Here is a 15,045-nt window from a genome sequence, read left to right as displayed (position 1 = left end):
TGCCACAATTGTTGTGTATGTTGGCAGTGCTATGGGCATCGTTAGCCAAAGAAATACTAACACAATCTATATTTTGATATTTTTTGTTATTTTGTCTTTTTTTAATCCCCGCTCCAGCGCTGAGGATTGAACCCAGGGCCTTTTTTTTTTTTTTTTTTTTTTTTTGGTTTTTCGAGACAGGGTTTCTCTGTGGCTTTGGAGCCTGTCCTGGAACTAGCTCTGTAGACCAGGCTGGTCTCGGACTCACAGAGATCCGCCTGCCTCTGCCTCCTGAACCCAAGGCCTTGTGCTTGCTAGGCAAACGCTTTACCACTGAGCTAAATCCCAAACTCCCTGTATATACATTCTATTTCAACATTTTTCCCATTTATTTTTAGTTTTCCGCTTATTGGTTGGTTCAGTCTCCCTTCCCTCTTGGAATGACCCAAGGGCCTCAGTCACAGAAGACAAGTGTCACATCAGGCCACAGCACAGCCCTCCTTTGCTCTTATGGCCAACCCCGTGTTTGTTTTGCTGCTCCCCAATCATATGGGAGTCCCTTCTAGACTCGACAATCTCTAGCCAAGCTCACCAACGAAGCCCTGTGAGCAGTACTGGAACCCTCCCTGTCCTACGCCTCCCCACAGGGCAGCTCAGGACTCCTGCAATGCAGACTTAGGTGCAGGGCCTCCGTAAGTACTGTTGGTTGTAACGCACCTTTTTCTGTCCTGCCTACCAGCTCCCAAATAATGACATGGAGACTTGTTAGTAATTATGAAAGCACAGTTAGCTTAGGTTTGTTCCTAACTAGTTCTTGTAACTTAATTTAACTCATATTTTTAATCTGCGATCAGTTTGGGGGCTCAACACCTCATCTCTCTGTACCTCCATACTGACCATCCTGCCTTCTCTGCCCTGACTGGTGATTCCTATGTGCCTAGATTCATCTCCTCTTCCTGTGTCTCTGCCCAGAAGTCTCACCTATACCTCCTGCCTAGCCATTGGCTGTTCAGCTCTTTATTAACCAATCACAGCAATATATCTTCACACAGTGTGCAAACATCCACGACAGGCGCTATGCCACAAGATGGATAAAACAACAAACAGGGATAATATACACAGCCTCAAGAAACAATGTTGGTGCATTTTATACATTAACACGGAGGAACTGGATCTGTAGTGAGCCGTGGCACACCACACATGTTCTTTATCCACATGCAAAGTCCACGTCATTGGGAGTGATGGCCTCCTCTCACTCTCCTAACCAAGACCCCAGGGCTAAAGGCGTTCCTTCATCTGACAGCTCCCTCTCTGCTGCGAAGATAACTGTCCTAAACCCAGAACAAGGGCCCTGTGGGAGCTCCATCCACCTTGTGAAACTGATCATGTCCAATTGAATTTTCAGTTTTATCCGGTGGGGGAAAATGTTATGTTCCCTTTTAGACTCTTCTTATTTCCTCAGGTAGCGCTTTCTCTGAAAACATGCCATGTATTGCTCTCAGTGGCTCCAAAGATTTAAGTCTGATTGGATGGTAATATTAGTTACATCTCTTTCTAATAAAAGGTGACCAACTGTATCATGAAATGTCCTCAAAGTGCATCATAAAACGGTTGTTTTTTTTTTAGGTATGCCTGTTGCTTGAATTTTAGTAATTTAGGGAGGGGACCTTTTTATTTGCTTCATGACCTAGTTTCCATTTTTGTTTCCATATCATGATTCATATATGTAATTTTCATTTTAATTGAGCTATACCACACACACAAGGCAGAAGGTGAACGCTTGGCCCAGCACTTTCATCTATGAGTGCAGCCCTGCAATCTTTAGTAAGTTAATGTCAAAAACACACACAAAAAAAACAACAACACCACCAAAAACCCTAAAGGACAGTGAGGTTAAAGTTGGAAGACTGGTAAAATACTAAAAACAAAGTGTTAATCATTTGGCCTGGGTGCTGGAGAGATGGCTCAAGGGCTAAGAGCATTGTCTCCTTCCAAAGGACCCAGGTTCAATTCCCAGCACCCACATGGCAGCTCACAACTGTCCGTGACTCCAGTTCCAGGGGATCTGACACCCTTGCAAGACATATGTGTAGGCAAAACATTAATGCACATATAATAAAAATAAATAAATCATTAAAAAGAAAAGAAAGAATGCAAAAAAATTTCTAAAAACATCTTCCCTGGAAAATAATAATTAGGCCGGGAGTGTGGGCTCAATGGTAGAGCATGTTTGCCTAGCATGATGTGTTTACCTAGCTCGAGCACACACACACACACACACACACACACACATACACACACACACACAGAGCAAACAAATCCGTCTGAACACAAACACAAAGATCAGATTTTCAGTTCTAAGAAAATCTATCCAAGCAACCCTTTCCTTTAACTATTTTAAAGGTGAGAATGAGCCGGCGTCCCTAACATATTTTTACAAGCTATATTTAATGTTCAAGGTAAGGCGCCTGCAGAGAGGTAGGGAACAGTACAGGTTCCAAAAGCAACAATCTGTGCCCACTCCTCGAGGGCTCTGCACCCTGGGAGTTGTTCCTGTATGCAAAGCGGAGCATGGCGAAGCAACATGTGTCCGAAGACGGGAATGTTTTCCCTGTCTCTTATAAATGCATGCTGTCTACGTGTGTATATTTACACAAGCCTGCTTTCCCTGCAGGGAGAGAGAAGGCAGACGTATGGACGTTGTTGTGACCCTCAAACTGAACTTGATGCTATCAAAGTGCACTTTAATTAAAGATTAGGTCTACACTATTCTTTATTTAAAGGCCGATTCCGAACAAATGCCTTTACTGTTCAATTAAAAATAACGTATGGTATTAAATAAACGGGAGCGGTACACATTATTGCTTTCCTCCGTATTTGTCACGGTAAGCGCTTCTGACAGATGTTTCCTCCCTTTTCAAACATGCGAGGGGGAGCTTGAACCCTGGTGATTTAAAAATAGACATTAAATCCATGTATGCTGCTCCTAAGCTCCGCCGAGAACTCTGTGCACCACTGTACCATGAAGAAGGCTAACGGGTACTATGCCGATAACCGTAGAAACATGCATGCATTTTATTAATGTACAAATACCTTTTCAGGTGGGTTAGGCTATGCTAGGTTTCAGACATCTTTAGGGGACACACATCCCAGGGACTTGTAATTCACAGGAATATGCCCCCTGTGTTTTGGCTAACTATTTATGAAATACCTGCTTAAGGTATTTAAGAGCCTTTGAATTAAAAGTAGATTCTAATAGTTTTTAACTGTCTGGCTTTCAGGGCTGGGAAGGGTATTTTTGAGCAGTTGTAACAACAGATTTATGCACTTCAGAAAGAGTTTTCAGAACTGCAGGAATAGTGTTAGTCCTAAAACTCTAGGATGCGTTCACCTAAACACGTTCACAAAGTCCAAATGCCTTTAGTTTTGTTCATCTTTCCTTCAGTGTATTTAATTTTATGTGCAAAGAAACATTGTGTGTCCAGTAGTGGAGATAGAGTGTTAACATTTGATTTGTAGTTCTCAAAGAATTCTCTAGAGAGCAGGATGCATCCCCAGGAGGCAGCAACAAAAGATTTTCTGTTCTAACAGACAAAGCTAGCATTCGGAAATTCTGGCTTCAGCACTGCCAATAGCTTACTCTATAAACCAAGTTATAGAAACCTAATTTAAGCCGGGCGGTGGTGGTGCACACCTTTAATCCCAGCACTCGGAAGGCAGAGGCAGGCGGATCTCTGTGAGTTTGAGGCCAGCCTGGTCTACAAGAGCTAGTTCCAGGACAGGCTACAGAGAAACCCCGTCTCAAAAAAATCAAAAACGAAAAAAGAAAGAAAGAAACCTAATTTAACATAACTCTTCCTTACCATTTTAAAAGGCTTCTATTTTGAAATCTAAACCTTCATTGCTCAAACAATTTTTAAATACTAGAACTCTTAATAAAAGAATACTCTGACTCAAATAGCCAAGCTCTCAAGGACTCTGTTGATAGTCCCGGGTCTAGGAAGGAACAGGAAGGCAGACAGGTGAGGCGGTGACTCAAATGAATGGACAAGCGCCTCCCTGCGCAGTTAAAGGCACCTGCAGTCACTCAGGGCAAGAGCAATTGGGGCAGGGATGCATGGACTTGTGAAATGAGAATGTCTGGCAAGCAAGAGCTCTAGGTTGTAAAATCTAGATTTAAGTAAATATTGGCTCAGTCTTTGTATTTGCAATAACACATTAGAGCGAGTGGAGAGACGGGACGGCTCAGTCAGCAAAGTGCATACCTACCGTACCAGCAGGGCCCGAGTGCAGATCTCCAGCACCCACAGAAGTCCAGCTACAGCAGCACAGGCCTGCTCCCCAACACTGCACCGCTAGGGGGCGCGAGGGGTGGAGCCTGCCAACCTAGCCCAATTGATGAGGCCAAGGCTCAGTGAGAAATCTTATCTGAGACACCAAACATCAACACACACCCTGCCTCACACGCACAAAGAAAAATAACGTATCAGAATGGATAAGAAATTAAAACAAGTCAGGTGCTGGCGCACGCCTTTAATCCCAGCATTTGGGAGGCAGAGGCAGGTGGATCTCTGTGAGTTCGAGGCCAGCCTGGTCTACAAAGTTCCAGAACACCTGAGACTGTTACAGAGAAACAGTTTTGAAAAATGAACAAATAAATAAAAAGAAATAAAAATAGTCTCTAAATACCGATTAGATATGGAACTGCTAGAACTCATACATTAAAAATTGGGATGCAAAATCAGGAGGCCCTTAGCACAATCATTTGCTGCATTGTAAAGTTACATTTTCCTAGTGAAATGAAAATCTGTACTCAAGAGAAACTGTACCTGGGTGTTTAGAATGGTCTATTTGTAATCATTAAATATTTAAGACAAATGTATCTATGTATATGTATATATATATGTACACACACACACACACACACTCCTACTAAAAATTCTACTCAGCAATGAGAGAGAGTGAACCACTCAACATGAATGGGTTTCAAATATATTGGTGAGAGTAGCTAGACTTTAGAAAAGACCTACTATGTGCTTCTATTTGTGTGATATTCTGGCAGAAGGGGATCCATGATGACAGAAAATGGATCAGGGCTTGCCAGGAACTAACGGGAGAGAGTGTCGACTAAGAAAAGGGAATTGCTGCAGATATTGGGGCGTCCTGTGTCCTTATTCTGATGGCAGTTATAGTACTGTATACATCTCCCCAGGATTGCTGAACTATACACTTAAAGGATAAAGATCCCTCTGTAAAGCTCTGGCTGACCTGGAACTTGAAATGTAGATCAGGCTGGTCTCAAACTCACAGATCTGCCTGCCTGCCTGCCTCCTGGGATTAAACCACCAGATGAGCTAAAAGTTATTCCTTAAATAATAAGAGAAATAGTTGGAATTAACTTATTTAATAGATACAAAATATATGTATAGTATAAAATGTTTAAACATTTTATTCTCTACTATGTGATATGTACTTTTTTTAAAAGATTTATTTATTTATTACATATACAGTGTTCTGCTTGCATGTATGGTTGCAGGCCAGAAGAAGGCAACAGATCTCATTATAGATGGTTGTGAGCCACCATGTGGTTGCTGGGAATTGAACTCAGGACCTCTGGAAGAGCAGTCAGTGCTCTTAACCTCTGAGCCATCTCTCCAGCCCTGTACTTTTTAGCTTTTATTATATATATTGAGCTCTACGTTTTTCTCTGCTCCCCTCCCTGCCTCTCCCCTCCCCCTTCAGCCTCCCCCAAGGTCCCCATGCTCCCAATTTACTCAGGAGATCTGTCTTTTTCTACTTTCTCCTTCCCATATAGATTAGATCTATGTGAGTCTCTCTTAGTGTCCTCATTGTTGTCTAAGTTCTCTGGGATTGTGGTTTGTAGGATGGTTTTCTTTGCTTTATGTTTAAAAACCACCTATGAGTAAGTCCATGTAGTAATTGTCTTTCTGTGTCTGGGTTACCTCACTCAAAATGTTTTTTAGCTCCATCCATTTTCCTGCAAAATTCAAGATGTCTTTTTTCCTGCTGTGTAGTACTCTATTGTGTAAATGTACCACATTTTTCTTATCTATTCTTTGGTCGAGGGGCATTTAGGTTGTTTCCAAGTTCTGGCTATGACAAACAAAGCTACTATGAACATAGTCGAACACATACCCTTGTGGCACAATTGAGTATCCTTTGGATATATACCCAAAAGTGGTATTACTGGGTCTTGAGGAAGGTTGTTTCCTAATTTTCTGAGAAATCGCCACACTGACATCCAAAGGGTCTGTACCAGTTTGCATTCCCACCAGCAATGCTGAAGTTTTCCCTTTTCCCCACAACCTCTCCAGCATAAGTTGCCATCAGTGTTTTTGATCTTGGTCACTCTTTCAGGTGTAAGATGGAATCTCAGAGTTGTTTTGATTTGCATTTCTCTGATGACTAAGGATGTTGAGCATTTCCTTAAGTGTCTTTCAGCCATTTTAGATTCCTCTGTTGAGAGTTCTCTGTTTAGGTCTGTACTCCATTTTTTTTATTGGATTATGTGTTCTTTTGGTGTCCAATTTCTTGAGTTTTTTTTTGTATATTTTGGAGATCAGGCCTTTGTCTGATGTGGGGTTAGTGAAGATCTTATCCGATCTGTAGGCTGTTGTTCTGTTTTGTTGGCCGTGTCCTTTGCTTTACAGAAGCTTTTCAGTTTCTGGAGGTCCCATTTATTAATTGTTTCTCTCAGTGTCTGTACTGCTGGGGTTATATTTAGGAAGGAGTTCTCTGTGTTGATGTATTCAAGTGAACTTCCCACTTTCTCTTCTATAAGGTTCAGTGTGGCTGGCTTTATGTTGAGGTCTTTGATCCATTTGGACGTGAGTTTTGTGCATGGTGATAGATATGGTCTATTTTCATTCTTCTACATGTTGATATCCAGTTATGCCAGCACCACTTGTTAAATATGCTTTCGTTTTTCCATTTGACATTTTATAAAGACAACCTTAACATTACAACTTGGCATATTTAAAAGACTAAAATATAATTCTAAGACTTACACCACACTCAATGAATATCTGCTGCGTTCTTTTGGAAAACTAGACAACTAAGAACTTCAGAGAAAAAAATACTATGAACATATATTTGGACTGCTGATAAGGTGTCAATCAATCTAAAATATGCATCTTAATAATAGGCACCAAACTGTTTTGCAACATGCAAACACTCAATAGTATGGCAAAGACCATAAACGTTAGGGACAATCTACTTGGTTTGACCCACGCCTTAGCCATCTACTAGGTATGGTACTGGACGTGTTGCCCAATCCCTGAGAACCCTTATCCTCCAAACTATAAAATCCTCAGTTTTTGTAAAGGCGAAGTGAGAAGAAGATACTAAAGAGTACTCAATAAATGAAAAGGGCCATTTGGCTCCCATTGCTTACTTGTTATGTGATAGTGGAGATTTAGGCTTACCTATATTTAAAGCGACTGAAAATACTAGTTTCTTTCGGGAATTTGGACTGCCTACAGTAGCGTAGATGGGACCAAACGGCTAGGCTAGGCGGTCCGGTCTGTGACATCAGCCCTTTGTCCCACAGCTGTCTAGGGCACACAAGGGCAGCAGGAAAGCAACGAACCAGGCTAGACAGAGACCTTGAGATGTAAGGCCAAACTTCGGAAGCTTAGGGCACTTCTGCATGGTCACAACCGGCCTCTTTATTTCCATGTAGTTCTCAAAGCAGGAAATGTCCTGTTTCTGCTTTCTTTTAAACCCTGACTAGCTATGAACTTTTACCAATGGTTAGTGTGTCCTGGGTTCTATGTCTGTCGTCTTCTTTTTTTCCTATCAAGTCAATTATATGTCAATTAAACACTGGCGCATATTGTTTTTGTTTGAAAATACAGGAATATGTCCTTGAAGGAGTCTGAAAGCTTGGTAACAAAAAGCGATATCCACGAACCTCACCTCCGAAACCCAAAAGTAAAGGAACATTTGTGTGAGGAAAAGGAGTCAGTTCAGCCTGGCGTGATTTGATTTCGTCCTAGAACTAGGCAACAGCGTGGCGTGAGGGTTTGTAGAGCGGTTATCTCGGTGTATACCTTCCTGTTTGATTTGTTTCTTTATTGAATCCGAGACTTTCCGTGTGTGAATTCCGGGATCTATTTACTTTATTAGTTGTTAAATAAAATTTACCAGGAAATACGGTGTGGTTTCTTATTCCATACGAGTCCTTGAATCAAGGGAATCTGGGCGTGCTTTCTAAAGCTACTGCCTAAGAATCACCCTAGTTCACGAACCAGTTCAACACGTCTGGTTCATCGCAGTGTAAGTAGTGCAGTTTGGTAATCCCGACGTGAAAAGTCAGACATCTGCTGGAAAATATTCAAGAATATTCAAGGGAGCAGTGTCCTCTAAGACAGTTTATAGCTGATATTCTGAGCCCCCGGCTTAGAGCCTGTCTGACTGGGCTGCAGCTGGGATCGCCGCAAAGGCCGGTGCGGGCTGCAGAGCTGGGACCCAGACGCGGGGACCCAGGTTTCTCCCAGATCGGTCTGAGTCGGTGAGCGCAGGTGCGAAGACAGCAAGGGGGCGATGGCGGGGTCTCTGGGTCACGGTGTCCCGAGGAAGGGTTCTACTGCATAAACAGCGGGCGGAGACGCTCCTCGAGGGGAAAGCCAAGCTGAACTGAACCGAGGGGTCCCGCTTCCCGGTCGGAGGGGCGGGGCCAGGTGTCCGTCCCACCCCCAAGCGGTTTGATTGACGAGTCTGTCCGCCGAGGGGGCGGCTCCGCGACTCTGTCGCCCCTAGCCTAGGGGCTCGGGTGGGCGCGCGTCTCGGGCCGACGTGACTGTGCTAGTCTCCCACTTGCTGGCTTTGGGAACCGACATAAAAGGCGGCAGCAGAGGCTGGACGGGGATGGAGTGACCTGCTCGACGTCCCTGGTCGCCTAGCACTGCTCAGCAGAGCTCTGCACGGCCGCGGCGGGGAAAGGTGCGGAGGCAAGTCCGAGGTGAGGCGGGGGCCCCGCAGCACCATTTCCCCGCGTGGGCGGGCGGGCGGGCGGGCGGGATGTCTCTGCGGGGACCGGAGGCTGAGCCCTGTGCGCCTTCAGCAGCCGCCCGGCACTGGGGACTCGAGGGCGAGCCTGCGACGCCGGGTCTCACGGCCGTCCTTGCTCCCTTGCAGTGCTCGCCGCGGGAACCGGAGCCGGAGCCGCTATGGAGCGTGGTCGTCCCGCCAGCAGCCCACGCAGTGCCGAGCCCGCCCCATCGGCCGCCGCGGCCCGCGACTCGAGCCCGGGACGGACCGGCGCAGGGCAGACAGGCTCCGGCGGGGTCGTCGCGCGCTCCGGGGGTGGCCGACCTGCAGCCGCGAACGCCGCTCGGGAGCGCAGCCGCGTGCAGACCCTGCGGCATGCCTTCCTGGAGCTGCAGCGCACACTGCCGTCGGTGCCGCCCGACACCAAGCTGTCCAAGTTGGACGTGCTGCTGCTGGCCACCACCTACATCGCCCACCTCACCCGCAGCCTGCAGGACGACAGCGAGGTTCCGGGAGACCCCAGACTAGGCGCCTTGCGAGGCGATGGCTACCTGCACCCAGTTAAGGTAGGCAACACCCGGGGTGGAACCCCGGGAGCTACCCTGTCACCGCGGAAACAGATGCCACGGAGCTGGCACTCCTCCCCTTCAGGCAGAAACACCTGGGCCCGCAGGCGATGGTGACAAGGTCCCCAATACACTAGGCTGGTTCATGACAGTTTGTAATCAGGAAACTGGGGCGTTTGATCCTAGCTGGGCTCCTGGATCTCTCCAACCTCTTAAAGATTTTCTCTCAGATGGGGAAGCTGTTATTCATACTAACTACTGGTAACATCTAAGTTCAAGAGTCAAGTGTCTTAACTTCCATATTACATTCCTATTGTCTTTTTCTTGAACTATTCCAAAGGCTTCATGAATTAAATGGAATAGTGAAATTAATTCTTTGCCCCTAAGTAATTGTAAAAAAAAAAAAGACAAAACCAAGCAAACAAACCCAAAAAATTGTCAAAATCAGTAACAAAATAATAATAAAATAAACAAATGAGACCATTCTACATTCCCATAGAGTAAAATTTCAATCACAGTTAAATAGACTAGACAGCTATCAACAATGTTAGAAAACCCCGGTAATGTTTCATGTAACTGTCATATTAGATTGGCATGTATGTTGAGTGAATTGGTCTATATTCAAATTAGCCAAGAGAAACCATTTTGCACGATTTTGTTACATCTCCATGAGTAGGTCATGAGTGTGGCAGCTTTTACATCATCTTTTCTGGATTTTATTTTGAACCTTCCTTTGGTCCGCCTTTCACTTCTAAATGACGAATCTCTGTGTTCGCTGAGTTCAAATGTTCACATTTCTGTCCCACTGTTCTGAAAATGAGCACAAATACACTATATTGGAATGTAATCTTAAGCATCTAAGCATTGAATAAATTGTTGAGTAACAAAAATGAGGAATAAATTGTTGAGTAACAAAAATGAGGAATAAATTATTGAGTAACAAAAATGAGGAGTTACATTTTGTTGAACTGAATAAAACCCATTCTCTAACATTATTTGTACTTAAATCACGGACTGCATTTTAAGAAAACTCTCTGTGAAAACGCTGTTGACGCGGCGGTAGAGAAAGCAGTTCAAACAGTACGTGGGAAAAAGTGAAATGTTTGTAACGATGGAACCCATTCTGTCCCTACATTTTATAGCATACTAGCTGAAAAGTCGCCCATTACAATTAAGAATGTTGTATTACTATCATTTTAGACTAACGCTATTCAAATATCCCACTAATAGATTTCTTTGACTTGATGTTTGCCATGTATTCGACAAAGTTTATTTAGACACTAAGACTCAAGGCCAGAAGGAGAAATCCAATGCCTCCCTTGCAGTTGATAAAATTTAGAAAGAGGTCAAGTATTTCTCCCCAGTGTCCCCCGCGGTTTTCTTGAATGGGAAACGCTAGAGAGGTCCGTGCTGGAAAGGGGCAGAGCGAGCCTCATACCTGACCCATGTGCCAAACGTTTCTGGAGACACAACTGTTTCCGGAAAACCAATCTGATTTGATGTCCGATCTTAAAAGACAATGTCCATAATATCTAAATTTCTAAACCCAGAGAAAATTCTAGAAGGCCAAAGATTATCTCGTAAAAATGAAATTGATGATAGTTAACAGGGAACGAGTGTGTTTTAATATCAAACATTTGGTTTAATACTATGTAGAAATCTCTGCTCTAGGACAGAGAATACAACTGTAAGACAGACTGAATCCCTGCCCTAAATGAATACAATATAGAGCTAGAAAATATAAATTGCAGTATATTACTATAAAGAAGAATATTATATTTATTAAGAAAAACAGTCTAAACCACAAGCTGTGGAGTTTCAGAAGACAGAAATTTTACATACTTAGTTGAAGATTGCCTGCCTCTATTTTAGGGACACTGTAGAAATTTTTAAACATTAAGTCTGTCCTTAATATGAAGGTAATAAAATATTCTGAGCATTTTTAAATTCAGGTTAAGTAAAGCCTCACTATAAACTATCATATATAACCCTGAGTGGGTGTTCTGAAATCACTGAGCACTAAGTACTCAGAAATTATTAGAGATATTTAAACAGATAGTCCTGTCTGTTGCTTTGAATCATCAATCCTTTTTACCAATGTTATGGACATGTTAAAATGATTAGAGACTTAAGAGTATCAAGGCATGGTTGGGGTGGAACTCGTGGTTAGCATTTGCAAGGCTCTGGGTTCTGTGCGTTAAACTGGAAGACAGTTTTAAGAACTCGAGCTCTGGGCTGGAGAAATGGCTCAGTGGTTAAGGGCACTGACTGTTCTTCAAACCCAGGTTTGAATCCCAGCACCCATATGCAACTCAACACTGTAACTTCAAAAGATACACACTTTCACAGACATACCTGCAGGCACAACACCAGTGCATATACAATAAAAGTAAATAAATAAAAAAAGGACTTTTGCAGCATGACTTAAACCCACTTTTATCCGCTTGGAAAATTAGGCATTTCAGTCGGCACTAGGGGCCCAGAGGGACAATTCTCCAGATCAGGAGTGTGTGTATTCCAGACCTTTAACTCAGGGGAAAACGCACAGAAGATCTGCTAATTGCCAGGTCCCGTGGGAATCCATTGTCCATAATAACGATGAGCAAGAATTTGAAAACTGTGGGGTCTTGTTGTTTGGGTTCATTTAATTAGAATAAGGGCATTTTTAAAGGTCTTCAATTTCAGGTTCAGTTCTGGTTAATTGCTCAATTTTTCAAAGTTTAAACAAAACGACACAATTTCAAGTGTACTTTAGAATATAGAAGAAAATATAGTAACATATGCTTGCAGATGAAGATGCCATGCTGATGTATATTACTTCATATGCAAGCCTATGGACTTGTAACACATGCGATTTAAAGCAAGCAGAAAATAAAATAAATATACCTTAGTAGAGAGAAACCGTTCAGGACTGTATTCGCTAATCACAGCTGGAGAAATTGAAATAGAACTTTCTTGGCGGCCACAGAAAAGTGACTTTCCTGAGAATATCACACAGCCACCTACCGTCATTCTTATTTTCATCTGGCGTGTGAAAATTTCACATATTTGTGAGATACAGTGCTGGGCTTCAGAGTGTGTGTATTATGTGATGTCCAAATCAGAATAATCTCACATCCATCTTTGTAGACATTGCCTCGTGCGTGTTAGAAGATATAAAGTGCATTACCACCACCTATAGTCACCCACCACGAGGCAGGAAACCCAAACTAAAGAAAATGGGCTGCTTTGCGAAGCTGCCCGGGGGCCATTGCTGCCCGGGGGCCATTGCTGCCCGGGGCCATTGCTGCCCGGGGGCCATTGCTGCCCGGGGCCATTGCTGCCCGGGGCCATTGCTGCCCGGGGGCCATTGCTGCCCGGGGCCGCCTAGTCCTTTCTGGTTAATACCTTTCTTGAATGTTTACTTTGTATATAACTGAGCGCTGCTTCTTTAGAACTAATGTTTTAAACTTAATTTTGTTTTAGGCTTACCTTGGAATTAAAATAGTGGTAGACTTTCTACATCAGCAATATTTGTTCTCCTTAACTTCCTGCAGTTCTCAAACACGCGTGTATTACTTATACAGTTATATCAAAGCCTTCTTTGCTTGTGTCGCTACTATTGCTAAACAGTCTTCATCTTGTCCCAGACTTTGTAATTAGCATCCTTACCAGCTAAGTAGTGCCTCACTAACATTACTGTGTTTTAAAGTTTAGATATTATATACCTATGTTGTATGTCTAAAGACTAAATTTCAGATTCTTACTCTTTTTTCAGAAGTGGCCCATGCGATCAAGATTGTATATCGGCGCTACTGGTCAGTTTCTGAAGCATTCTGACTCTGGAGAAAAGGCGAATCAGAGCAACATGCCAATGGCCTCACAGCCATAGGCTGTCTCCTGGGGGCTCTGGTAGAAGTGGTTGCTGTTGTTTTTAAAGACTGGAATAATTATGTATTTATTACATTGGACATAACAAATACTGTTTTTGAAGTTTACATTAAAACCTGTAGTTGAATGTCAAACTAAATAAATGTGGAATGGAATAATCAGCCCTATATAAATATATATATAGCTTATTTAGTCATTTGTTACTGCTGCATAGTAGAGAGAAGCTATTAGGAAAAATGAAAGCCACACAAAGGCATATAGTACACCCAAAGAATGCTCACATTTTCTGTAAAAACTGATGGGAATACAGCCCTTCTAGTTTTAAGAAATAAGATACGTGGTGTTGTGTGTCTATAATCCCAGGACTCCAGGATGCAGAGGCAAGTGGATCTCTGAGTTTGAGGCCAGGCTTCTCTATATAAAAAGTTTGAGGCCAGCCAGGGCTACACAGTGAAACCCTGTCTCAAAATAAATAAATAAATAAATAAAATGTGTTTATATTAGTATTTAATTTTTTGTGAAAGCCAGTGTGTGCTTTGAGTTGGCCATTTCAGTTAGAGTATATAAGATCCTTATCCTCTTGAGCTGTGTGCGTGTGTGTGTGCCTGCATGCGTGCGTGCGTGTGTGTGTATGTGTGTGTGTGTGTGTGTGTGTATGTGTGTGTGTGTGCCTGCCTGCATGCGTGTGTGTGTGTGTGTGTGTGTATGTGTGTGTGTTTAAAGGTTGTTGCAGTAACTTCTGTATGTGGTTATTTTTTTCCCAATATGAAATATATATGGGGACTGGAGAGATGGCTCAGAGGTTAAGAGCACTGGCTGCTCTTCCAGAGATTCTGAGTTCAATTCCCAGTAACCTCATGGTGGCTCACAACCATCTGTAATGAGATCTGGTGCCCTCTTCTGGCCTGCAGGCATACGTGCAGGCAGAACTCTATATACATAATAAATAAATAAAATCTTTTTAAAATGTATATGGAATATTAGAAATGGTTTTCTTTATGAAACAGGATGTGACCATACAGGGTGTGACCATCTTTCAAGTGGTTGGTCAATATTAAGACCTGACTTGTATTACCAATCGTGAAAGGCAGTAGTCATACATGCCAATATGAACAGGGTTTCAGGTGTTCCTGGGTGTGGGGTTCGTCACCCTTTCTATCTTCTTTGCCATCCTGGAGAGTTAGGCGGGCTCAGATGTAGCCTTCCAAGAAGTAGCGTTCTCAGCACTGATTCGGGAGTTCTGCCAGCGACTATATCGTGAGAGAAGCTAAGGACACAGCTAAACCCAGGCTTGAGTCTGTCTCCATATGAACCAGCACCACACACCACCACAGGCTCGGAGAGTGTCTGTCTGACTGTACCGAGATTTCTGTGTTCAGCAAGAGACTACCGGAAAATCAGCTTGGGTTGGCTTAGCAGGTAAAAGTGCTCATCTCCAAGCCTGACGTCATGAGATCAGTCTCCACGTCTCCACAGCCTACACAGTGGAGAAAACTGACTTCGAATGTTGTCCTCTAACTGTCACATGATGGTGTACACCCTACACAACAAACAAAGCAAACGAGTGTAATAACATGAAACCACCCCATGAAAAAGTTAGCAGAGCCCTGCTCTTGAC

At 43.3% G+C, this 15,045-nt stretch overlaps 2 protein-coding genes across 4 annotated transcripts in view; both read left to right on the top strand.

The window, feature by feature from the left end:
* Positions 1-8,146, top strand: part of Ppp1r42 (protein phosphatase 1 regulatory subunit 42) — a 35,668-nt gene extending 27,522 nt beyond the window's left edge. For 2 of the 3 annotated variants that reach the window (XM_075974642.1, XM_075974643.1), the window contains exon 9: positions 7,857-8,146. In XM_075974642.1, coding sequence (XP_075830757.1) covers positions 7,857-7,986 — 130 coding nt within the window. In that variant the 3' untranslated portion in view covers positions 7,987-8,146. The remainder of the gene's footprint in view (positions 1-7,856) is intronic. The other variant, XM_075974644.1, reaches the window with a different exon arrangement.
* Positions 8,147-8,779: 633 nt separating this feature from the next.
* Positions 8,780-13,515, top strand: Tcf24 (transcription factor 24). The gene is made up of 3 exons (XM_075974641.1): positions 8,780-8,962; positions 9,139-9,557; positions 13,315-13,515. Exons 2-3 carry the CDS (start codon positions 9,171-9,173, stop codon positions 13,426-13,428), a joined length of 501 nt encoding a protein of 166 aa, XP_075830756.1. The 5' UTR covers positions 8,780-8,962; positions 9,139-9,170; the 3' UTR covers positions 13,429-13,515.
* Positions 13,516-15,045: the final 1,530 nt, after the last annotated feature.

This window comes from Microtus pennsylvanicus, chromosome 5 (genome assembly GCF_037038515.1).
Source record: "Microtus pennsylvanicus isolate mMicPen1 chromosome 5, mMicPen1.hap1, whole genome shotgun sequence".
In the NCBI taxonomy this organism is placed as follows: Eukaryota; Metazoa; Chordata; class Mammalia; order Rodentia; family Cricetidae; genus Microtus; species Microtus pennsylvanicus.
This window is presented reverse-complemented; position numbering and strand designations above follow the sequence as displayed.

Coding starts and splice junctions, on each gene's coding strand:
- Tcf24 (XM_075974641.1), top strand. CDS start 9,171: ATGGAGCGTGGTCGTCCCGCCAGCAGCCCACGCAGTGCCGAGCCCGCC. Junction 9,558..13,314: donor GCTACCTGCACCCAGTTAAG/GTAGGCAACACC, acceptor CTCTTTTTTCAG/AAGTGGCCCATGCGATCAAG.